Here is a 25,719-nt window from a genome sequence, read left to right as displayed (position 1 = left end):
GAGCCTGTCCTGGAACTAGCTCTTGTAGACCAGGCTGGTCTCGAACTCACAGAGATCCGCCTGTCTCTGCCTCCCGAGTGCTGGGACTAAAGGCGTGTGCCACCAACACCCCCCTCTTCTTTGTCTTTTACACCCCCTTCCATTTCTTCTTGTAATACCTAATTTCTCTGTTTTACTGTTTGTTTTCTTGAGACAGATTTTCATCACAGAGCCTAGTCTAGCCTCGTCCTCCAGAGTGCTGGGACTTTAGGCCTGAACCGCCACACCTAGCTTTAATATTCACTTTTAAATTCTCTCCTTTTTCTTTTGATTTTATCATTTCATTCTTCAATTATACAGTTTCTGTTTCCCCCCTCATGTTTCTTGCTTTTAATTTTTTTCATTATTTTTATTGTTTGTTTTATTTTTCCTGGGTCTCCTCTTTTCTGTTCCTTGCTTTCCTCCTCTTATTTTTTTATGTTTTATTTTTCTCTAGTATTGTAAGTTTTCATATTCCCTTCCTACTAACTAGTGTCTTCTTACTTCATGTAGTATTGCCCCTCTCCCCCCATGTTACTGGAGTTGTAACTAGGACACTTCTGTAATTAGTTTACTTCTCTGTGCCTGGGGATCATCCTGGTGTGTTGAGGACACCGTCTGAGAGCTTAACTATTGAATCATAGTCGTGAGAAATCACATTCCAAACCTGCTCCACTGTAGTTCTTCCTGGATTTTGCTAATAATTCAAGTGACATAATCTGGGAACTTAGAACTTCAGACCAGTAACTTGGCCCCAGGTGCATAAACCCCAACTTGGAGACACAAGAAATATGTTGGTGAGGGACCAAAGCAACATGAGTCCTCCAAAAGTTCAATGATAGTGAAGTGGATGTTGTTCAGAGAATTCAGAAGATTGCTGATGAGACTGCTCAGCGAATCCAAAAAGACTGTGAACGGGCACCAGGGCAGACTCAAAGCAAATGCAAGTGAATAGCTGAGCGAAGACCAGAAGATGATGTAAGATGGAAAAGCGGTTGGGGCTGGCTGGAGAGATGGCTCAGGGTTAAAAGCACTTGTTGCTGTTCCAGAGGACCTCGTTAGATCCCCAACATCCACATGGCACTTGACAACCTCCTTAATTCCTGTTCTAGGGGATGCTTTGTCCTTTTCTGGCCTCTGTGGGTACAAACACAGTGCACAGACGTGTATAGGCAAAACACCCATACACATAAAATTTTTTAAAATTTAAAGTGACTAAAGGGATGGAGAAACGGTTTAGTTGGTGAGGTCCTTGACTAGCCTGCACAAGACCCTGGGTTGAATCTGTAGCATTGGATAAGCCAGGTAGGAAAATGCACACCTGTAATCCAAGCACTAGGGAGGTAGAAGGACGAGAAGTTCAGGATCATCCTTGGACTAATAGGGAGTTCAAGGCCTGGCTGGACTGGAGCCACTGTCTCAGTTTTTTTTTTTTTTTTTTTTTTTAAGTGATAAACAATTTAAAAGAACTAAAACTCCTGAAAAAGTCAAATTGAACATTTGGAAATGAGAAGTTCTGTCAGTGAAATGAAAAGCTCCTTTGAAAGTCTCACTGATCCACTAGACCATGTCAGGCAGTGTATCAGGGACAGCAGCAGCAGAGAGACATCAAAAAGCCCACAGAGCAGTAGAGGCACGATGAAGGGTATACCCATATTGTGAGCCATGGACCTACAAGGGGAAGATGCATGATTTAAAAGCATAGAAAACATTGCATACAGTTATAGGATAAAAATTCCCAATTCTTGAGAAAGAGGTAGACACTTAGAGGAGACTTCTAGAGTTTCAAAAAGATAAGACCCTAAAAAGGATGTCTTTGTATCATGTTGTAAACCACTACCAACAACTGTTAAAAGCTGTAAGAAGAAGCTTACAAGTCACATGTAAAGGTATCCTCCCCCTTTGACAGAGAGAGAGGGAGAAAGGGGAAGGGAGAGGGAGAGAGATGTGAGAGGCAAACACATCAATAGCTACAGATTTCTCTTGGGAACCCAAAAGCAGGAGGACATGGACTAATCTCTTTCAGTCCCTGAAAGAAAATAACTACCAACAGCCATTACTCTATGCAGCAAAGCTGTCCCTCAGACTGAAGGAGAAATAAAGACCTGTCATTATTACATTATTACAAAAATTCACAGTCATTAAGACTGAGCTACAAAAGACAGAGAAGGTAAACACAGGCATACCCATATGTGATTTGGATGTAAAAACAGGACTCAGTTGTTTTCTGTCTGTAGCAAACTCACCTTGTTGACAAAGATAAACCCAGCATGAAAGGGATAGGATAAAAAAAGAAAAAAAAAAAAAAAACAAGCCAAGAGTAAGAAAATGTCATTACAAAGAATCACTGTGACAGAGGGAGAGTCTTTTGAAAGAATCGAACAGATTATCAAACCCATAGCCAAACTAAGCAAAGGACACAATAGAATTAGAAATGAAAAAGGTGACCAAGATAGATAGCACTGAAACCCAGAAGATCGTTAGGGGGCATTTTGAAAACTTGTATTTCAATAAATGAGAAAATCCAGATATTTCTAGATACATAGGACCTACCAAAATTAAACCAAAAGTATAGGGGAAAAAACACAAACAAAACAAAAACAAAGACAACCTAAACCCAATAGCAAGCCAAGAGATTAACCTGCTAGTAAGAAATCATCAATGAAGAAAATCCTGGTCCAGCTTGATTTACTGCTGGTTTCTTCCTGAGTTGTGAACACAGCTGGGTTTTGTTTTTGTTTTTGTTTTTTTTTTTGTTTTGTTTTGTTTTAAGTCATATTTTTATTTTTTCAGATGCTTCCCTTTCATGATTTTTTTATTAATTTAACTTAAATTAAAAACAATCTTATTTTGCATACCAATCCCAATTCCCTCATCCCACCCCCATCCAACTCCTCAGGGAGGGTGAGGCCTCCCGTGGGGGATCATCAAAGTCTGTCACATCACTTGGGGTAGGACCTAGGCTGTCCCCCATGTGTCTAGGCTGAGAGAGTATTCCTCCATAGGGAGTGGGCTCCTAAAGCCCATTCATGCACTAGGCATAAATACTGGTTCCACCACCAGAGGCCCCATACACTGCCCTGGCCTGCCAATTGACTCACACATTCAGGGGGCCTAGTTCGGTCTTATGAAGGTTTCCCTGCTGCCAGTCTGGAGTCTGTGAGCTCCCACTTGCTTAGATCAGCCATTTCTGTGGGTTTCCCCAGCCTGGTCTTGACCCTTTGGCTCATCATGCCTCCCTCTCTACAATTGGACTCAGGAGTTTGGCTCAGTGCTTAGCTGTGAATCTCTGCTTCTGCTTCCATCAGCTACTGGATGAAAGAGAATCACAGCTGTTCTTTAAAAAATTCCACAAAATAGAGAGGAAATGGAAACTTCCAAACTTATTTATTCATGATGCCAATATTATTTTAGTGTCCAAACTGGATAAGGTTACAACAACAAAAAAAGGAAACTACAGACCACTTTCCCTGATCAACATAAATGCAAAAACCCTCAGTAAAATACCTGCAAACTGAATTCAGGAGCACATAACCATGGTCATTGAAGTGGAATATATAAATATGTCAAGTACAAAATACAACATGATCACTTCAGTAGCTAGAGTAGACTCCTTAGATGAGCATTCACCATCTCTTCATGACAGGATCTCTAAAGAGACTAGGAATAAAGGAACCTTAAGGCCATATAATGGGTAAGCTGAGCAGTTTTTCAAAAATCAGTAACAAGGCAAGGGTCTGCCATCCTTTACAGTGCTTGAATTCTTAACCAGAGCAACAAAGCAAGAGAAGGCGAAACCCAGACAGGTAAGAACAGGGATCAAACAGTCCATATTTGCTGGTGCTATGATCCTACACCCCAGAGCTCTAGTGATCCCACAAGAATTCTTTGGGGCAACATTTTTAGGAAAGTTTCAAATCATCAACATATAACGTTAAGTATCTTTTTTTGTTTCTACGCAAATAACAAATAAGACAGAACAAGGGAAACAGTCCCATTTACAACAGCCCCAGCCCTGCCAACCAGAGACGCAGAAGACTTTCGTTGTTATTTTTGAGATTATATACTAGTTGCATTTTTCCTTCCAACCCCTCCCATATATTACTGCCTGTTCTCCTTCAAATACCTGACTTCTTTTAAAATAGTTATTGCATGTATGTCTCTCTCTTTCTCTCTCTCCTTCTTCCTCTCCCTCTCCCCGCCCCAAATGATGTGACAGACTTTGATGATCCCCCATGGGAGGCCTCACCCTCTCTAAGGAGTAGATGGGGGATGGGATGGGAAGATTGTGGGGGGGAGTAGAAAGACAGGAGGGAGAGGGAACTGGGATTGGTATGTAAAATAATATTTGTTTTTAATTTAAATAAAAAAGTTAATAAAAAATCATGGAATATATATATATATATATATATATATATATATATATATTTAGGAAGACATCTTTTGTGTCTATAGAATGGTACTTATAATTATGTTTTAAGTGTTGACCATTGACACTGGATAGCCAATTGGTATGCTCTTCCCTGGGGAAAACCACCTCTCCTGCTCTCTGATTTACTTAGTTGCCAATAGTTTTTTATGTATGGTTGAGCCCTTGTAGGCTTTTGTCTATCCAGTTTGGCATGTTCGCCAACTTATGTTTGGACAGTCATTTTGTTTAGACATTATGGATGTGGCTTCTGATACAATCTCACAGCAAAGTTCCTAATGCTCTGGCTCTTACAGTCTTGTGTGTGTCATATATATGACACACACATTTTCACAGCTGTTCATTGGCTGATGGGTATGAAGATGGTTGCATGACCTGGCTATTTTGAATAGTTAATACTGACTCCGTTTAATATAGGCATGCAGGTCAGTCACCTCTGTTACATGCTGTTTTTGACTCAGATGTACATTCAAAGTGGTACAGCTGGATTGTGGAAGTTTTAGCTATCTTTTTTTTTTTTTTTTTTGAGACACCTGCTCAGTTGCTCTAGTAACTTGCATTTCCACCAAGGATCTCTGAATGTTCTTGCCCAGCTCTCTGGCATATTAGCATATTTTCTCTTAATGCTAGCCATTCTGACTAGGTTGGAATGGACTCAATATAGAAGTGATTTGCAATTTCCTGATGGCTAAAGGTGAAACTGTTTTATTTATTCATTGGGCACTTGAAGTACTTCTTTGAGAAGTGATTGTTAATTCATTCACCCATTTAGTAAGTGCATCATTTATTCATTCATCCATTAACTTCATTATTTATTCCTCTGGCATTTAGCTTTTATAATTTGTTATGTATTTTAGTGATGAGCACATGGGAACGGATTTCCCGTGTTCTGTGGGTGTGCCTTTGCTGTTAGTGGTTTGCTCTGTTGCACAGAAACCTTGGAGTTAGATGAAATCCCACCTGTTGGTTCTTACTGTGTCCCGAAGAGCTTCAGTCCTAATGTGAAAGTCACTGTGCATATTTACATCATAAAGCGTTTATCTCCCACGGTTACCTGTAGCAGTATCTCCATTGTAGGTCTTTCATGAAGATCTTTGAACCAGTTTTTAGTTAATTTTTTTTCTTTTTGAGTCAAGATCACGTGTGTAGCCAGCCTTGACTCACTCTACAGCAGAAATGAGCGTGAACCCTGATTTGTCTGCCTGCACTTCCTAAGGGCTGGGCCTACAGGAGTGTGCCACTACATCCAGTCTTTTAAAAACTAGGCTGTAGTTTCAATCTTTTACCAGTTGTTAAAGAAACCCCGTTCTGCACTCTGTTTTCAGTAGTCTGATTTATTTCTGGATCTTCTATCCTACATCGCTACACATGTCTGTTTTCTGTGTCACTGGTTCTGTGATTATAACTCAGCAACATAATTTGATATCAGATGCTACAGAAATTTCATTATTGCTCTTTCTGGTCCATATATGCATATATGATGGGTCCATACATGTATGTATATATAATTGGTCCACACATGTGTATGTGTATGAGTCCATACATGTATATATGAGTCCATCTGTGTATGTATATGATGGATCCAGCTCTATCTATGTCTATGTCCATATCTATGTCTATATCTAACTGTCATCTATCTATTTATCTACTATCTAGCATCTATATGATGGATGAAGAAGAAAATAGAGCTGGAGAGTCTCATGTTAAGTGAAATATGCCAAACACAGACAGACAAGTAGCACATGTTTTCTCTCATATGTGGAATCTCACTCAAAAATAAATAAAAATAAAAAATATCCCTGAAAATTGAAGGAGGACTTTAAGGAATAGGAAGGGTATGTACAGGAAGGGATAAGTACACACTATGAGAATAAATATGTTCAGAAATCTTATATATGGTATGAAAATACCAGCCATATACTGGTGAAACCCCCAAGCTGAAGTTTAATATTTCTGTAAACTTACGGGTTTCATGGTTCTCTTTATAAAATTGCCTTGGATGCTGATTGCTATGGTTCATCCTCATTGTCAACACCTTGGTCTAGGATTCCCTAGGAGACATCCAGGAGTATTTTGGGGGTGTTTCTGAGGTTTAACTGAGGATGGAAAGCCTACCCTATATGTGGGTGATGCCATCCTGTATGTAGTCTGGGGTCCTGGACTCGACAACAAGGGGTACGGGAGAAAGCCAGCAGAGCACCCCCCATTCCCGGCTCTCTTCCCAGGTGTCCAGGTGTGAGGAGTCAAAACTGTTGCTCCTTTTACCCTGATGCGCCATGCCCATTTCATTGTGAGCCAAAACAAGTTATTTTCCGTTCTTGACAGATGTTGCTCACTCAGTGGATGCTGGCTAATGAAGGGAAGCAGCCTCTCTGTTTCCAGGCTGTGTGTATTTTCTTCCTTTGTTTTGACCTCTTCCAGAACACATTGGAGCACTGGCTGATCAGCGTATCATACATGTGGCATGTGGAGAGTCACACAGTCTGGCTCTTAGTGACCGGGGCCAGCTGTTTTCTTGGGGTGCAGGAAGTGATGGTCAGCTGGGACTCATGACTACTGAGGATTCCGTGGCGGTGCCCAGGTGAGAACGTCACCCACAGGGTTCTTGATTTTACAGTTTTCTTCATGTTCTTGCTATTTCCTGTATGCTGTTGCTATGCCTGCTAACAACATTTGTGATGTACTCACACACACAAAACAAAAATGTAATTCTTTTCACCTTGAATTGTAAACACACGGATTGGTCCAGAACTGAATTTGTCTGGGACTAGTTACTGGCTGAGTTCCTGGCAACTGACAAATGTGTTGGCTAAACGGGTACCCCTTTTATCTCTCATATGTATTTTCCTCAAACTGATGATTGGGAAGTTTTTAATTTTTTTTTTCTTTTTCCCTCTCTTTCTTTCTTTTGGAGACAGGGTCTCATTTAACCCAGGCCTTGAACTCACTGTGTAGCAGAGGCTAACTTTATATTTCTGGTCCCCTTGCCTGTACTTCCCAAATGTAGGTTCCTGGGCACTGTTAGCCACAGTCTGCTAATTAGCATTTATGGAGACAGTAAATGCTTTGGAGATCCTAAAGATTTTGTGTGCCACAATAATCACTTTCTAAAGTAGGGGTGGTACATAGTCGGATTTTAGAAACTGGTCCAAGTGTGAAAGAATTTGTTTGTTTTAAATAGTAAATCCCCAAGAGTGAACCTAGTGAGAGCCATAATAGAATTTTATTAGGCAAGATTACATGCTTAATTAGACAAGATTACATGCTTAATTTTGAAAAGGTCATTTAGACAAGATGGTATTTTTAATGAACGTGTTTAGTCGAGAATGTTTCTGATAATTGTGTTTCTGTGTGAATGCATATTTAAGCAAACCATTTTCTGCTTTAGGTTAATACAGAAGCTGAACCAGCAGACCATATTACAAGTTTCCTGTGGCAACTGGCACTGCTTGGCTCTGGCAGCTGGTAATTTATATACATATGTGCTAATGTTATGTTAATTTAAAAACCACTTCTCCCCTGCAGTCCTGTGTTATCTAACCGAAAGCTTTAACTGAACAGTGACATTTGTCAAACAGCCTTCATGTAGCTCATCCTTTCTTGATGAAGGTGTAGGATACATCGTTACTGTTTCAGCTCCTACAGAAAAGAGAAACAAGGGACTATGCCCGGTGTTTTTGACAATACAGAAGTATTTGTAGACTTTGTTTTTAAAAATCTACAATCCATTCTCGAGCTGCATTCTCCTGTCAGGGTTCCAAATAAATCCTGGTGTAAGGAGACACTTTTCCTGTTGCATGTCCTGCCCAGGCCCCCATCCCAGAACAGTCCTGGGTCACAGCTGCAGCTCCTGGCAGCGTGGTTAGTGCTAAGTTCACCTTGCTTAGAGGTGCCCCTGGTAATCAGCCAGGGTCAGAACTGAATGTATCTAATCCTTCAGTGTTTTCTTTAGGTAAGTGTTGATAGCCTTTGAAGGGGTACTAAGGCTTGAGTTTACTTTTCTGTTGTCTAATGCTGATTTAGGATTTGGAAGGCTTAAAACACGAGGCATCTCTTCCTTTTCCCTTGGGTGGGTTTGGTGTACATAGGGCAACTAATGAAGAGTGGAATAGCTAGATGATCTTAGCGTATGGCGCTTGAATCATTTTGTTTATAACATCAGTTGTCCTGTTGTTGTTTCAGATGGCCAATTCTTCACCTGGGGACAAAACAGCCATGGGCAGCTGGGCCTGGGGAAAGAGTTCCCCTCCCAGACCAGCCCACAGAGGGTGAGGTCTTTGGAAGGGATCCCACTGGCTCAGGTGGCTGCAGGAGGGGCTCACAGTTTTGCCCTGTCTCTCTCGGGAGCAGTTTTTGGCTGGGGAATGAACAATGCCGGGCAGCTAGGGCTCAGTGATGAAAAAGGTATGTAAAGTCTCTGTATGTATTCTTCAGTTCAAAAACACATGCATGCATTTAACGAGTGCTTCTTGTGGACCTACTGTGCTCGGCACAAAGATAACACCGGTGGCTTTAGTGGAGACCACATTCTAGTGGACGGATGCTAGGAACAAGCCTGCCAATATATGGTGTGTCACCTGGCTTTAGAATAAGCTCCCTGTTGATCAGGAGGGAGCTCTCTGATAAGGGCATATTTGAGCAGAGCTCTGTAGGAGGCCAGGTGGGAAGTGGGACCTGTAGATAACTCGGTGAGGAATATTCTAGGCAAGGGACCGAAACCGACATGAAGGTGAGTGGTGCGGAGGAGAGTTGGAGTTCAGGGACGCTATGCGGGCACTGCCGCCCAGGACCCCAAAGGGCGCAGCAAGGACTTGACTTCCCTCCTCAGTGAGGGGAGGAGAAGCGAAGGGTTTTGAGGAGAGCAATGGTCTAGTGTGAGTAGCTATGGTGGGTCAAAGGGTCAGGGGTCTGTTTGCAGGGAGAAGCGGTAGTCAGATTTTCTTAGTGCTGGACGATGGTGCTTCTTCAGCTCATAGGATGTGTCGCTGGAAACAAAGGGAAGGCTGGAAGGATCATGCCATGTGTGTGGAGTTGGAGTGGACAGAGTGAGAAAGTACAGGAAATAACAAGTTAAGGTTTTGATGTATTTGCTGGGCTTTTCAAGTAGAGCTGGAAGCAGAGAGCTGAATGTGAGTCAGGAAACTAGCAGATAGAGAGCTCATGCCGAGAGTTGCACATATATATTTCTTTTAAAAGGCCCATGGTAGTGACAAGCTGATGCTTAATTTATTTTAGACCGAGAGTCTCCATGCCACGTGAAGCTTTTACGAACACAGAAAGTCGTGTATATTAGTTGTGGAGAGGAGCACACAGCAGTTCTCACAAAGGTGAGGGGCTGAGGGGACTTGGCTTTTGGGGGGTGGGGAACATGGACATGGGCAATTTTGAACTTTGCAGAGTAGCTGTGGGGTGAATTCTTATGCTCGGACCTTACTTTTCTCTTTAGCTTTGTTTTGAGTGTCTTGGGAGCAACAGAGAGAATCCTGCTGTTTAAAAATATGCCTGTGCTTTCCTCTTGGAAAAGTTTATAGAGTCTCTTGGTGACTATTTAGAATAGCTCAATATAAATAACTTAAAAATATTAATACACACACACACACACACACACACACATGCAAAACAGCACCCATCCTTTGTTCTTTTTAAATGATCCATTTGGACATAAACAAAATAGTAATTTAATTACTATTTTTAAATTATTAGGTGGTGTCTGTTGCTTCTAAAAACATTTACATGCTAGAAAGAATGAAAATCCTCCCTCCCTTCCTCCCTCCCTTCCTTCCTTTCTTGTGCGTTTGAGACTAGGTCTCATGTACCAGGCTGCTGTTTATTCTGTCATACAACATGTATGGTATGGTTTGGAACTCCCTCACTTCCTGCCTCCGCCTCCTCAATACTGGGATTTTAAGTGTGAGCCACCATGCCTAGCTTGAAAATGCCGCTTTATATTGAGAACTTGCGATCTTATATATTGCTTCACGTTTATTCAAGTTCAAAATTAAAGTCTTCATTTTGGAGTTTATGGAGCCTCCATTTCATACATGTGAGTGAACCTTAAGAATCCTCTCATTTCGCCTGTCTTAGCTTTCAAAATGTCCTCCTAACACATGATTGCACTTCAAAACTACTTTGTGCAACTGTTTCGCTTGTGTATGGATCATGTGCATGCCTGGTGCTTGTGGAGTCCAGAACAGGTTGTTGGGTCATCTGGAACTGGAGTTACCTCTGGCTGAGAGGCTCAGGCATTGAGTGCTGTGAGCAGAACTCAGGTCCTCCAGAAGAGCAGCTGAGCTAACTCTCTAGCCCCACATCACTCCACTTTCAAATAGTCTTTAAAATTCCCCAATGGCATCAGGTCCTTTAGGATTTTGTTCCCTAAAGCTGAGCTCTTACATCCCTTTATTCCTTTTCTACATGATAAATGTTCTCAAGAAATGATGATGGCCAAGCAGCAGGTGAGTGCAGTGTCTTATACAGACGTTAAGATGGAACTTACATGCAGGTTTTAGTGCACAGCTCTCAAATTCAGGTTCCAGCGTCACCCGACTGACCCTTGTTCCTTGCTAGAGTGGGGGCGTCTTTACATTCGGTGCTGGTTCCTGCGGACAACTTGGACATGGATCCATGAATGATGAAGTTAATCCCAGAAGAGTTCTGGAGCTGATGGGCAGCGAAGTAACTCAGATTGCTTGTGGCAGGTGAGTGGCCCTGAGACCCAGAAGTGGGACTGGCGGTGGGGAAACCTGTGGGCTCACCGAGCCAGTGCCACGTTAAGAAATCTTTTTCTGCTTATATCCTCCCTCCCTCCTTCCCTCCCTCCCTCCCTCTCTTCCTTTCTTTTTTTCTTTTATAAGATAGAACTAGCCTGTGGACCTTATGCTGGCCTCGAACTCTCAAACTCATCAATATGTAAGGGAGGTTTCCTCCGCTGTTAATCTCCCAAGTGAAGGAATTGTTGGCATGCTCCCGAGTGAAGGAATTGTTGTTCATAGCTTTGAGGGAATCTCAACTGCATAACGACCTGTGTAGGGAAAGTCAGGCTGTGGTAGGCACAGTAAGGAGGGCTTTAGGTAAGCAGATGAACCTTGGGCCTCATGGAATACAGGGTAAGTGGCGGAATGTACAAAAGAAATGAAGAAGGGATGTGGCAGCTCCTTGCTGTACCTAGACTGCTTTTCTTTCATCCTAAAGGGAGGATGTGGCAGGGTGTTCATCTGTTTCCTTATGTTGCCTCCCTCATCAAGATCAGGAGGCTCGTTTGTGACCTTTGCCACAGCAATACAGTGTTGTCATCTGTGGTTTCGTTAGTTACAAGCCTGCCCTGCAAACACAAGGACACAAAATTGGATCCCCACCATGCACGTTCAAAAGCCACATTTGGCACTGTGCATCTGTAACCCCAGTACTGTGACAGGCTGAGTATTCCCTAAGGTCACTGGCAAGTCAGCCTAGTTCACCAAGAGACACTGTCGTAAACGAAGGCTCAGTGAGAAGATTGTCTTTAAAAATAAGGAGAAAGTTATTTCTGGCCTTCACACTTGCGCACACTTGCATGCCCATGTGTGCATATGCCCATACAGACTTACACACTAGCAATCATAACATAAGGAGGGAGGGAAGGAGGGAGGGGGAGAACCACAAAATCAAATGATAGAAAACTTCTCAGTGTTTTAAACAAATGTATGCCTTAGTGTCACACTTCTTTCATAGTTGTCCTGGGTCTTAGTCATAGGTTAGCCATGCCTTTTGGGTGCCAGAGGTTAGGAGCCTGTTGTTTAAAATAAGAACATGCACAGACTCCAGAGGAATCCGTAGGAACTTTTGGCTGTGATCTCACGTGGAAGTTAAAAATCAGATTGATTGTACATCCTTACCAGTGGGAAGTGTGCCAATGAGTCAATTCTTTCCCCACAGACAGCACACCCTAGCCTTTGTGCCTTCTTCTGGACTCATCTATGCCTTTGGCTGTGGAGCTAGAGGTCAGCTAGGAACTGGACACACGTGCAATGTTAAGTACCCATCTCCGGTGAAGGGGTATTGGGCTGCCCACAGTAGTCAGCTTTCAGCTAGAGCTGGTAAGAGTGGTTTTCCCTGCAATTAATTACTACTCTAATATGTATTTGTTACTATTTTCGAGGGGTTAAGCATGAGTAGCTTTTTTCTTTGTGTTTTTGGGTATTTATCATCAAACCATTTGAGCACTTGCTCTGCATGAAGCTCTGTAATTGGAAGCCTAGAGGACAGCTATCGGGGCTTGAGGGTGGATATCTTATTGTTATTAGCAGTGAAAATTAATTTTTAAAGTCTTAATTGATTGTTTAACAAATTTCACTACCATGTTAAGCACTAAAAAGCAAGCACATGTCTATTGATCATCACCCCCTCATCAGAAGCAAAGGGATGATCCCTAAAGATCAAAATCATTCTAGAGGCAGGATTCGAATCCAGATCTGCCTCATTCAAAAGCCTGTGCTCTGGGTGCTGCTTCTGGGTCTGGTGATAATAGAATGCAACTTCCTTCTGAAGATTCCCTTGAGGAGAGATTGGGCCAGCAGACAGTTGATTTCACTGGAGACTAAAGTAAAACAGTTATTTATATTGACCTGAAATAATATGTTAAGAGCTAGAAATCAAGCTGCCAGGCATTAAATAGAAATATAATTTAATAATAAAATTTAATTTTGAATTTTAAATGGACAAATTAAGGGCTTTATATGTATTTAAAACTAACAAAGCAAAAAAAAAAAAAAAGCTTGGTGTCGTCTTTGTCATTTGTAAATATCTTTCTCTAGGTATTCTCCTCATACTTGAAATATATGTGCTGAGCAATGGGCTTCCGTTCACTCCTGCAATACAGGCATGCAGGCTCACAAGTCCTAGGCCGGCCGGGGCTATGTAGTTATGCTTGTCTCAATTCCTTCCTCTTCTAGACAGCAATAATCCAGTCAAGAAACTCACGTTTAATTGGAAACGACAAGTTTTTGGAATTGAGTCACAAACTGGCCTGATTTAAGTGGTTGTAAATGTATGCCTGTGTGTTTGAGTATGGTAGAAATAAGAAGATTTCAGATTTCCATGTCAAATGCCATGGACCCATGGCCCTTTGGAGTAGTAGTGTGAGTCAACAGTAGAGGGCACTGAGAAGTATTATAGCTAAAGGAGGTTAGAGCTGGTAGTTTGACTTCGTGAAGGGGAGGACTGTGTGTAGTGAGATCTGTGCATCTGTAACTGTGAGGGAACAGAGCTGTCACCTGGAAGTGTAAAATTCATGTCCAAGGAGGCAGAGCATTCAAGGAGGATATACTGTGGGGGAGAGGAAGGAAGGAGTATGGAGAGATGAAACAGCATGAGATATTAGGGTTAGAAGAAACAAAGCAGTTACCTGGATAACCAAACAGATCAGCCATGAAGCCATGAAGTCATATTCAGATATCTATATATATATATAGATATATATATATATATATATATATATATATATATAGTATGTATCATATACAAGCAACATTAAACAACTGCGAAGGCTTGTGTATATTTGCCTGTCTGTGGAATGCATGTAACAGTGTCAGTTAAAAAGAGGTCATGATATGAAAAGTGAGAGGAGAGGGGTGAATGCAATGGGTTAGGGGGAGAAAGCAATGTAAGTAAATTTAAAAAAAAAGCAATTAGGTGGTCTTAAGAGTATCCCCTGTGATGGCGTATCTACGTGTGATGGGGACTAGGCAAAGAGGTTTTTGTGTTTCTAGCGTCATCCTGAAGGGTATAGAGAGGACCACATGCAGATGTGTGATTGCTGCTGCACACGTTACCATTAATAGTAGTGCCCATTTTAGTATTCAGGCCAGTGGCATGATGGAATTAGCATGAGGAATAGAAACAAGGTCAGGGTTAGCTGGCTGTGAGGGAGGCAGGCGGGGAGGGTCTGGGTACTACTTCATATATTTATTTTTAACTGAGCTGAGCAGTGAAACCAGGAGGATGGCCTCTTCTCTGCACACAATTAAAATAGATAAACCCTTCGGAAGCTTACTTTGGAATATCAGGAGAGGATCGAAGGGAGCATCCATTGAAAAACGTTTTTTTTTTTTTTTTTTTTTGACAGACCGCTTTAAGTACCGTGTCGTTAAGCAGATCTTTTCTGGAGGGGACCAGACATTTGTGCTCTGCTCCACATATGAGGTAAAATTTCCTCTTGAATATCACATATAAAGTAGAATGACAGCAGTTGATGTTTATTTTGATAGCACAAACACTTTGTGACTCTTTGTTTCCACTGATTTTTATCTTGGTAGAAGAAAACTAAGCCTTGACATCATCTCCACTTAGCTCCTGAAAATTGTTAATAATTATCCTGTTCTTAACATTGTAGAGTTCTAATTTATGGTGGAGAATTAATTATTTATGTCCATATTTGTTCTAAAAAGAAATTCAAGGAGGCTTAGAGCATTCATGTTACTATTTTTTTTTTTTTTTTCTGTTTCTTCACTGTTAAGTACCAAATGCGTGCTAGATGTTCGGTTGCTTAGTGGGTTTCATTGTTTGATGTAACCCGAGTATATAATAAATATATAAGAGAGATACAAAACAGTTCAAGGTGTTCACTCTTTACCATCTGCTTGTGATACCACACCAAGATTTCCCTTCTCTTGCTCCTTTATCACTGTACCAAATAAGAACAGTGGTGGACATGGGCATGATATGCACACCTGTAATCCTATTACTCATCTGGTAGAGACAGTAGTTCAAGGTTATCTTTGCCTACATGGCCAGTGGGCCAGCCTGAGCAACATGAGACCCTGTCTGAAAGGAAAGGAGACAGCTTATTTTGCCTTTCAGTATTCAAGGTCTAGTATAAAGAGTCTATGGCATTTATCTAATTCATTCTACTCTTCATGGCTAAGGGCAGTCAGCTGAAAAGAGTATTGAGCTATGGTTTTCTTCCTTTATCTTTCTCATACTTCTATTTAACAAGACCTGGAGGGGGACAAAGTCAAGGTAGTAATTAGAAAAGCAGGAGACTTGATTGGGAAATAGAGGCCTTTTCAATTGAAAAAGTCCACTGCCCTGACACTGCAGCATCTTTAAATCCTGTCCCCTTTGTGATTCTGTATGAATGGTCCTGGCCAGGCTGGAAGCTTCAGCTAGTCCGCCGTGTTTCAGATCGGGAGCCTGCAGGAAATTGTGTACTTTAGCCATCTTAGGGGTGATGCAGAATTGCTTGCTGCCTTGGACCTATTTTGGGTTCAGCTTTATAACTCCACAGAGAAATCTTGGAGGAAGTTGAAGTTATGCCAGTAAAACAAATAGTAAAAACACAGGGTCTCTTCAGTAACTTGCTTGTTTCCAAATAGTGGACTTGTAGGTAATCATTTATGTAAGAAACTTTAGTTTTTCTGAGAATTAAACATAAAACAAATTTCCTTCCTTTCATAAATATACAATATGATCTGTGTGGCCATTTTAAATGTATTAGTAGTGTTGGGTTTGGTAAACAACCCACTGATAAAAGGAAGTAAGTTACACGATAGTGTTAGTTAGCCAGGATGTTAAAGTTTCAACTGGTAAGAGGTGAGTTTCAAGTTCACAATGGAATGTTCCTCCTGCCCACTTTAAGAAGGTATCCAGGCATACCTGCAGCTCACAACTGTCCTTTTTCTGAGGCTCTGAAGTGCTGTCCTTATAGCTATGGTACCCTGTCTTTTCAAGTATAAAGCCACACATATTTACATCTTATCTCCCCCTCTCATATATGTATATGTATATGTATATGTCCACACACACCAGATACTTGTTTATATAGAGAGATTGAAAACTGTGTACTTTCATAGTTACCTTATCATTATGTTAATGTGTGAAGTGTGAGCCAGAAAAATAATGTTTCAGGTTCTTTTGCAGTTTGAGATATTACATGAACTATCTTGGTGGTGGAACCCAAACTCACTGCCACTCCAGTGCATCCTGGAGGTCATGCCATACGACATCTTAAATCACTGTGTACATGAACATGAGACTCACTAGAACACACCGAATGTATGTTACACAACATCTTAAGTCATTGTTTGCAGAATCATGAGACATACCACAGCTCAAATACACTGTGAAGGTATGTCACAGGACATCTTAGATCATTTCTGGGGATGTGTCAGTTTGAAGCTTTTGTTTTTTTGAATGTTCAACGTATACTCATATATTCCTTTGCTGTATTAGTCAGGCATTCTGAGTATAAATCATAGCCTTGCCTTTTCTTTTACCTTGTTCTCAGGATAGGGCTAAAGAAGGAGTATGGTTGGAATCCTTAGGTGTGTCTGTGTGTATTTGCTTCAAGCCTGTTGGCTGTAGTTGTGTGTGTGTGTGTGCATGTGTGTATGTAATTGAATAGTGATATGTTATTCCCAACTCTGGCTATCCGTTAGAGTCATCTGGGGAATGTCAACACCCAGTATATGTTGGCAAGTACTGAATCACTGAATGGTCCCCCCAGGCCTCCACACTTGCTAGTTATATACAAGCTAGAAAGAAAAATGCTGCGCTAGGTCAGTGCTTCTCAAATGTTTCTGGGCTTTGAACTACCAAGGGAACCTTAAAAAATCCCAGTGGCCAACTCACATTCCAGGCCAGTTACCATTGTGTACTCCAGGCCAATTTAGTTAGATGCACCAGTGGCTGGTAGGCTTTTAACATCCCTCCGGTGACTCAAAAAAGCATAATTTTCATGTTTGGTCACCATACCCAGGAAGGACAAAGTTATGCTTTTTCTTGTGTCTGTGGGTTATGAAATACATAATGAAGCATTAGGAAAACAGTTTAAAACCTACTTATTTTCTATAAGTTTGTGTTGTTCTTGGTGTGCATTTGTCCCTTTGGGGAAGCAATTTAAATTTAGTAGTGATAGTGCTTTGTAACCATGACAGGAGGAAAGTTGTCCATGTTGATGTAAGAGTCAATGTTATGTTTGTTCTTTTAATATATGCCTGTCGTCCTGTTTTTAAGAGTAGTTAACAAGAACCAGATGATCTGATGTGTGTTACTGGGAAGATTGCTAACTCACAACTGCAGAGCAGAACCAACAAGTTCGCTTTGAGAGCTTGACTCTGTGTGCAAGTACAAAGGATGAAGGGATGCTCACTCTATGAATTGATGGCTTTGACTGCTTGAATGTTACTTTTCCCAGGCATAAAGCCCTGTCAGCTTTTTCTTAGTTCTGGGTTATAAATAGACATTGGAGAAAAACAAAGTTGCAAACAAGCAAGTTTAGAGAATGAAAGTATTTATAATGGCTTTTTAAAAATACCACTAAGTGGGTTGGTGACACAGCTCAGGGAGTAAAGGTGTGGCCACTAAGCAGGCAGCCCAGGTTCTATCTTTGGGACCAATGTGGTGGAAGGAAAGAACCAACTCTCATCTTCACACATGTACCATTGCACGTATGAACACTCTCATTCACATGCATGAAAATTAATAAATCATTGTAATTTAAAAAAATATCACGGGAGTTGGGGTTGGAGAAATGGCTCAGTGGTTAAGAACCTTCATTGGCTGCTTTTCCAGAGGACCCAGGTTCAATTCCCAGCACCTAGATGGTGGTTCACAACTTTTTGCAACACACCAGTTCCAGGGGATTCATTGCTTTCTTCTGGATTTTGTGGGCAGTAGGCATGCAAGTGGTACACAGATATATATGCAGACACAACACCTATACATATAAAAGTATGTATCACTAAAAAAGAATGTACGGTGTGGACAGGGTTTGGGATTTTCAAAGCTATTAACATTCTTTTTGATACTTTCTTTCATAAGTTTATAGGTATATACTTGGAGCCAGAAATTAAGAGTCACGGGGGCTGAGGAGATGGTTCAGTAGTGAAAATGCTTGCCCTGCAAGTGTGCGGACAAGAGTTCAGATCCCCAGAACCCTTGTAAAAGCCAGGTGGGTGTGGCATTAATCCCATCATTGGGAGGTGGAGACAGAGGCTCCCTGGAGCAAGGTGGCTAACCAGACTAGCCAAGTGGTGAGCTCTAGGTTCACTTGAGAGACCTTGTTTCAGTGAGTAAGGTGGAGAGTGATCAAGGAAGGGGGACCAACCAAGGCAACCTCTGGCTAACACACCATTGTACTTGCACGTGTGTGCACACCTTGTACACATACTTACGCTCACACATTTGAACACACACACCCATAAAGGCATGCATGGTGCATACAAAAAGTTGATGGGGAAAAAAAAGCCATGCGACACTGAATTTTCAGAAATTGCTATACTATAGATTATAATTAAATTCTGCTCTAAAAACTTACTTAAACAGAGTTTCATGTAGCCCAGGCTGGCCTTAAGGACTCACTGTGTAGCTGGGGATAATCTTGAACAATTGTTTCTCCTTCCTCTCCTCACCTCCCAAGTGTTGGGATTCTAGGCATATACAATCATGCCTGGCGTAAACATTTGATGCCACATTTAGTTGGAGTTGAGGGAACAATTCCAGCAAGTAACCAGTGATGAGGAGACTCAGAGCAAGGGAAAGCAGATCTAGAACTCTGGTCACTGAGTTGATACAGACTCCAAGGAACTCCTGCTTGAGGGTGAAGAAGACGGGGTTTGACGGAGGGGAGGGAAATGTTGGGCTTTGGTCACTTCCAAAAGAGGTCTCGTGCAGTCTGGAGTGGTGCCCTGAAGTTGAGGCAAGAGAGTGGAGCTTTTGTACCATAGCTACCTGCCACCAAGTATAGTACATGTCTCTGCTCCAAGGGAGAGTTCTGGGAAGTCATAAGTACCTTTGGTTCATGAAATACAATATGGCGACCACACGGGGGAAAGACAGGAGAGAAGATCCGTATCTGTCATTTCTCTCTCCTCTTATTGTTTCTCCAGAATTCTTCTCCTGCTGTGGACTTCAGGACTGTGAACCAAGCACATTATACCAACTTGATAAATGATGAGACCATAGCTGTTTGGAGACAAAAACTCTCAGAACACAACAACGCAAACACAATCAAGTATGTGGTTGTCTGCCTTCATTTCACTTCTGATGTGCTGGAATTTTCTAACTCAGTGCCTGATAGTCTCTGCACTTACAGAGGTTGTGGTTAGAAATGGAGTTTTACGCTTATGGGATTGTTCTTCTAAATTTGTTTGGAGTCTCATCTCATTAGCCCCCATTAACACAGGGATTTGCTCACCAATTCTCATTCCTCATCTTGACTTAGTCATTGCAAGATCTTTGAAATCCTAGGTTTGGTCTCCCTGCTGAGAGCTCTTCACACTGATATGTCAAAGAATCTTGATTTTTTATTTATTTATTCATTTATTTTTTTGAGGTGTTGTTTCTCTGTGTAACCTTGGCTGTCGTGGAACTCACTATGTAGACCAAGCTGGCCTCAAACTCACAGAGATGAGTCTGCCTCTACCTCCCGAGTACTGGGATCAAAGGCGTGCGCCACCACCACCTGATGAGATGAGTCTTAGCAGCCTTTTATTTTTAACTAATTTGTGTAACTTCTGCAGTTTTGTCATTTATTGTAATTAGTTGAAATGGTAATTCAAAGTCTTCTGGCGAAAGGGTATAACAAAATGTGAGGCTTTTGTTGAGCTTAGCATTTAAAGGAAAATTGTACATCTTTCATGGATTTTTGTTGACTGGGAGCAGCATTCCCATGTTTTTCCTGTAGTCTCATTCATGGGAACAAATAAATCAAATTGTGTAGCAAAGGCAGCTGTCCTAAGAAATTCAGGGTCAATCTTGCCTTATTATGGTCAAGACTGCTGGAGCAAGTGCCCAGGCCCAGCCCTGCATCAGCCCTCAGACTCTTTCTCCTGTTGCAGTCATTGCTCAGGAGCTAGTAGGTAGAGAGCAGGGTGGTGAGGAGGGACAAGGGAGGTCAGACTGCTGAGCAGTTGGCTTCACCAGTACTTCTGTTTTCTCATCAAAGGAAGCTAGAGAACATCACCTCTAAAGGTCTTACCTGACCCAACTTCTAGAGCCAACAGAAGTTACCTCAGTCTCTGTCTTAGTTGAGTTTTATTGCTGTGAAGAGACACCATGACCACGGCAACTCTTATAAAGGAAAACTTTCATTGAGTGGTTTACAGTTTCAGACGTTTGCTCCACTATCTCTGTGGCAGGACATGGTGGTGTGCAGGCATACATGGTGCCAGAGAAGGAGCTGAGACTTCTACATCTTGATCCAACGGCAGCCGGAGTCTGAATACCATACTAGCATAGTATAGTTCGAGCATATAAGACCTCAAAGCCCATCCCCACAGTGACACACTTCCTCCAACAAGGCCACACTTCTTAATAGTGCCACTCCCTGTGGGTGAAGCAGTCACACACATGAGTCTGTGGGTGCCATGTCTGTTCTAACCACCACAGTCCCCTCCTAGTCATTTACTTGATTTATCCCTGGTCTTTCTTGGCACTTCTACAGATACTGCGGAGGTTAGGTAATAGGAGTGAATCTTTACTGCACTCATCTTTCTCAGATGCTCACTAGAATAGGAAGACATGGTCGGGCATTCATTAACTTCTGTACTTGGAAAATAACAGCTCACTCCTTTGTTTTGGTTTTTGTTTTAGAAATGGTGGTAAGAGAATATCTAAGCTTTTTGTTAGAAGCAATTTTTCTTTTATGGGTTTTGACACTTTTAAGAAATATGTAACTTGTGGGATACTTGTTCTTGTCCGTTTGCAGGTGAAATACTGGTCTCTAAGTCGGGTATGTACCTGCTAGAGGAATGAAGCTCCCCCGATGGCCTAAGGGCCTGGCTCATCAGATGATTGCTTACTGATGATGCCTCTATAAGTACTGATTTAGACTTCTCTCTTCTTTTCTGTCTTGAATAGCAGTGTTGTCCAGATACTGTCTTCTGCAGCTTGTTGGAATGGAAGTTTTCTGGAAAAAAAGTAAGTGTTTTAGAAGCTTATAAACTGGTGTGTAATATAAATACTTACCAAAGGCCATGAAAGACTTCTTTTGGATCGTGTTTGGTTTTAGTTAAAGGGGAAAGCTGATATTTGCGTAAAAATTGAAATATCCTGTAGTGATGAATTACAGGACCTAGGGTGGCAGTGTTCACTCACCCCTAACTGGTGGATTTGCAGAGAGAAACTGCCCCTTGGGAGATTTAATGTGACCCAACACCAGAACTGCAGGGTATCCTAAAATGCTGCTGCTCCCACATGAATTTATGATCTGTTCTTAAGTTTAAAATTCTCTAAGAATTCGTTGTGCTGGACATTTGCTAAGGTAACTTTCATTTCTAAACAGGAGTGAGAAATGGAGATATTTTAGGGAGGCTTCATTCAGGGCCTCCTTGGATTTGGGCTCAGCTCTGGCCCACACCAGAGGCAGCAAATAGGCTGTCTCTTCTGGCCTCTTCTCTTCTGCAGGTGGCTCCTTAGGGACCTCATGCAGCAGAGTGGTCTTGCCAAGGGTTGGGACCTTTGCTGATTCTAGTCCTTATCATTCCATAGTCCTTTTTAACCACTGACCAGGTTAATGATATGTTAAGATGAGTGTGCTAAGCGGCTCTCTGTTACTATAAACAATTCTTGCCATAACTGGAAAGGACATGCTTACCTTGGGTGTGTTTCCCGGATTTTCAGTCTATGCTTAGGTGAAGAAATCCATCATAGTAGGAGAAGATTCCAGTTTCCTTATTTTGTTGGTTGCCAGGGAAGAGATGGGAAAGGCTGACTATCCATTATGAAAGGGTACTAACCCAGTGACCCACATTCCTTACACTATAGCTCACCTCTAAGTGCTCTGCCATCTCCCAGTGATTCTATAGACTGGAGATCATGCCTTGTACCCATGTCATTAAACAGATAGTTAAACTGCAAACTATAGCAATGACTAACAGGAGTGGATAGGTGGGGAGCAGAGGAAGGTGGATGGGGAGTGTCAGCTCAATGCACAACATAGACGTGTATGGAAATGTCCCTGTGTAAAAGAGCACCATCTATAATTAATACATACAATAAAAAATATTTTATGTATAGCAATGAGTTAGACTTCAGTATTCTGTGTGATTTCCCCAGTCACCCAGCCCTTATATTAATTGAAATTTTCTTTAATATATTTTAATTAATTCTTTGAAAATTTTATACAAGTATATAATGCATACTGGTAATATTAACTCCTACTTCTTCCCCAACTCCTTCCAGATCTACCCCACTGCTCTCCAACTCACTCTCCCAATTTGTGCTGCTTGCATACGCATGAACATGGGAACATCCCTGGAGCATGATTTGGTTGAGCTACCAAGGGCCTCACAGTTAAAGAAAAATCCTTCCTCCCTAGTAGTAATCAGCTGACAATGGGATTTGAGCTAGGGTTGGGGTAGCAAGTCCATCCTCACTTCATGCTGGAGTGCAGATCAGCTTGGCCTCATGTGGGCTAACCACTGCTGCTCGGGTTTATAGGTATAGTAGCTCTGCTATGCTCAGGAGGTACTTTTGCTTGGACTTCCTCAACACTGGCTCTTAAAAACTCTTTTACAGTGTTTCCTAGCTTTGGGTGAAAGCGGAGTTAATACAATACAGATGTCACATTTATGGCTGAACACTCCTCACACACTTAACTCTGTGTATATTAACTGTGAGGTTTTATTTTGACTGCCATTCATTTCATGAAGAAACTTATTTGATGAGATCTGAGAGCTACTCTAGTCTATGGCTATAGAGATATGAATTTATAGGGCAATATGATGCACTTGTCCACTTAGCACAACAGTGGTAGCAGGTTCACCATTGATGCCTTGGAGCTTCCCAGTACAAGCATGTATTTCTCTTCCTGTGGAATCAGGAACTCAATCAATCAAAAAGCAGTTTGGTTACCCTGTAATATTAGTGCCACTATTATACCCATGGGAATATATTGTCAGGATGATCATTATTGTAGTGTGTAGGGTTTATAGCTGGGTCACTTTTCCTCCCATAGCTGTCTGCTTAAGCACTATGAAAACTAGCATCAGGGAGAGGTTTCCAGTTCACTACCAGATATATTTCTCTATGTCCAGTGACCAAAGTGAGACTTACCATCAAGTTCTGGTGGGTGGCCAATAACAATGGCAATAGCCTGCATTGTTTTGGAGGGGAAATCTCTAAGATATACTGGAGCAACAACTAGAGAGACGTAACCCATTCCTGGCATTGAACTTTTTTATTTGGCAACATATGAGTTATGTGAGGAATGAGCATTTGTCCCCCCATGTTAAAAGCATGTTTTCCTGACATCCTGGTCCCACAGCCGCTCCAGCCCCAAATAACACACAGAGACATTATATTATATATAAAGCTGTTGGCCTGTTACTAGCATTTCTTATTGGCTAACTCTGTTTTAAATATTAACCCATTTCTATTAATCTAAGTATTTCCACGTGGTCTTATCTTATCCAAGAGAGGTTCTGGAGTTCTGTTCTTTTGGTTCTATACTTTGAATGTCCTCCTACCTCTTCCCGAATCCTCCTTGTCTCCAAGTCCCGCCTATCATGCTTTCCTATTGGCCAACAGTGCTTTATTTATTAACCAATAAGAGAAACATGTTTACAGAATGACATCTCCCATCACCCCTATAGGGTTAACTCCAATTAAACGTGTGTGTGTGTCTGTGTGTGTGCTTATGTGCATGTGTGTGTGTCCATGCACACACTTATATATACTTAAGAATCTTATAAAACTATAGGCTTTAATGTCTCTCTCAAGCATCCTTAGGGTTAATTGTCCCCACACCCATACCCTCTTTGCACGCCTGTCACCGTTTCTGCTTTAACTTCCTTCCCTGTTGCTCATATCACCTGTGTTCTACTATCTCCTCTCCTTTAAGATCTTTCACTGGGCAGTGGTGCTGCACACTTTTAATCCCAAAACTATCTCCTCTCCTTTAAGATCTTTCACTGGGCAGTGGTGCTGCACACTTTTAATCCCAAAACTTGGCAGGTAGAGAGAGGTTGGTCTTTGAGTTCAAGGCCAGCCTGGTCTACAACTCGAGTTCTAGGTCAGGCAGGGCTGTTACACAGAGAAGTTCTGTCTTGGAAAAAAAAAGAAAAAGAAAAAGAAAAGAAAAGGCAAAATGTTCCCTTTCCAGTTTCTGGCTTCTACAGGTACTCCATGTTAAACACACAATTCTAAAATTTCAAAGTTTTGATCTTATATATAAGAGAGACCATACTAGGGATTTTGTTTGTTTTTTATTTTTATTTATTTATGTAGTTATTTATTGAGTCTGGATAAATTAGTCAGGGTTTCCTAGATGTAATTTTATTTTTAAATGCTTTTTTGATGAAGACTTGAAATAAGAGTGTCTGTGTACCATTTGTTCATGAGTATGTGACTTTGCATAAGGGAAAAATGTGTGTGTGTGTGTGTGTGTGTGTGTGTGTGTGTGTGTTTGTGTGTTTGCAACCAGCCACATCTAGCAAGAAGACATTGAACTGGATCAGGCAAGAGACCTGCTTTTATGTTTTGTGAAAGGTTTAAAATGATAGTCTTTGTACTTTGACTTGTGGGTGCAGAGATTTGAAAATGTTAAGCCATGTTTAAAAGTGGAATTCCTGCCATCGCTCAGGAAGCAGAGGCAGGTGAATATGTCTCTGTGTTCAAAGTAGGCTGGCAGGGGCTACCTTGTAAGACCCTTTCTCAAAACCAAACTGGGGTGGGTATAATTGCTGTGAGGCTTAGTCTGTTCGTTTTTCCCAAATTAGTGTTCTGTAACATCTACTGGGTCAAATTTAAATCTTCCTAGAATGGATAAGCTGATTAATATCTTACAGTTTTATATCTTTGTTTTCTTTTTATCACATGTGGATTTTGCTTGTTTGCTTGTTTAGAATTGATGAACATTTTAAGACCAGCTCTAAAATCCCTGGGATTGACCTAAACTCAACTAGGGTCTTATTTGAGAAGTTGATGCACTCTCAGCACTCCGTGATTCTAGAACAGGTATGTTGTTTGAGTCTATAGAGTGTGGCTCACATTGACGAGTTCAGCTTTTAAGACAAAGGAGCTGGTTGTGGTGGTGCACGCCAGTAGGATTTGTTGGAGGAGGTGTAGGCGTGAGGACCATGAATTCAAGGCCAGCCTGGGCTACAAATTTGGGATGGTAAGATGGCTCAGCCATTAAAGGCTAGCCTCACAACAAAAATATAAGACATAAGGAACAGCAAGCTAAAATGACAGTCTTGTACAAGCCTTAATTTTATAAAAATACTACTGTTGGGAGGTGGGCTATCTGTTGCTTACATCTTCCTACGGAATGGCCTCTCTACAGTACCAGGTCT

At 41.5% G+C, this 25,719-nt stretch overlaps 1 protein-coding gene across 1 annotated transcript in view; it reads left to right on the top strand.

Moving 5' to 3' along the window:
* Positions 1-25,719, top strand: part of Herc3 (HECT and RLD domain containing E3 ubiquitin protein ligase 3) — a 107,724-nt gene that overhangs the window by 25,267 nt on the left and 56,738 nt on the right. The window contains exons 3-12 of the mRNA XM_051203186.1: positions 6,869-7,028; positions 7,836-7,912; positions 8,630-8,851; positions 9,683-9,774; positions 11,015-11,145; positions 12,362-12,522; positions 14,550-14,626; positions 19,312-19,436; positions 21,284-21,343; positions 25,270-25,381. Of these exons, the coding sequence (XP_051059143.1) occupies positions 6,869-7,028; positions 7,836-7,912; positions 8,630-8,851; positions 9,683-9,774; positions 11,015-11,145; positions 12,362-12,522; positions 14,550-14,626; positions 19,312-19,436; positions 21,284-21,343; positions 25,270-25,381 (1,217 nt within the window). The remainder of the gene's footprint in view (positions 1-6,868; positions 7,029-7,835; positions 7,913-8,629; positions 8,852-9,682; positions 9,775-11,014; positions 11,146-12,361; positions 12,523-14,549; positions 14,627-19,311; positions 19,437-21,283; positions 21,344-25,269; positions 25,382-25,719) is intronic.

Source organism: Phodopus roborovskii, unplaced genomic scaffold (genome assembly GCF_943737965.1).
Source record: "Phodopus roborovskii unplaced genomic scaffold, PHOROB, whole genome shotgun sequence".
NCBI lineage: Eukaryota > Metazoa > Chordata > Mammalia > Rodentia > Cricetidae > Phodopus > Phodopus roborovskii.
Note: the sequence above shows the minus strand (reverse complement) of the source record. Positions and strands in the feature narration are given on the sequence as shown.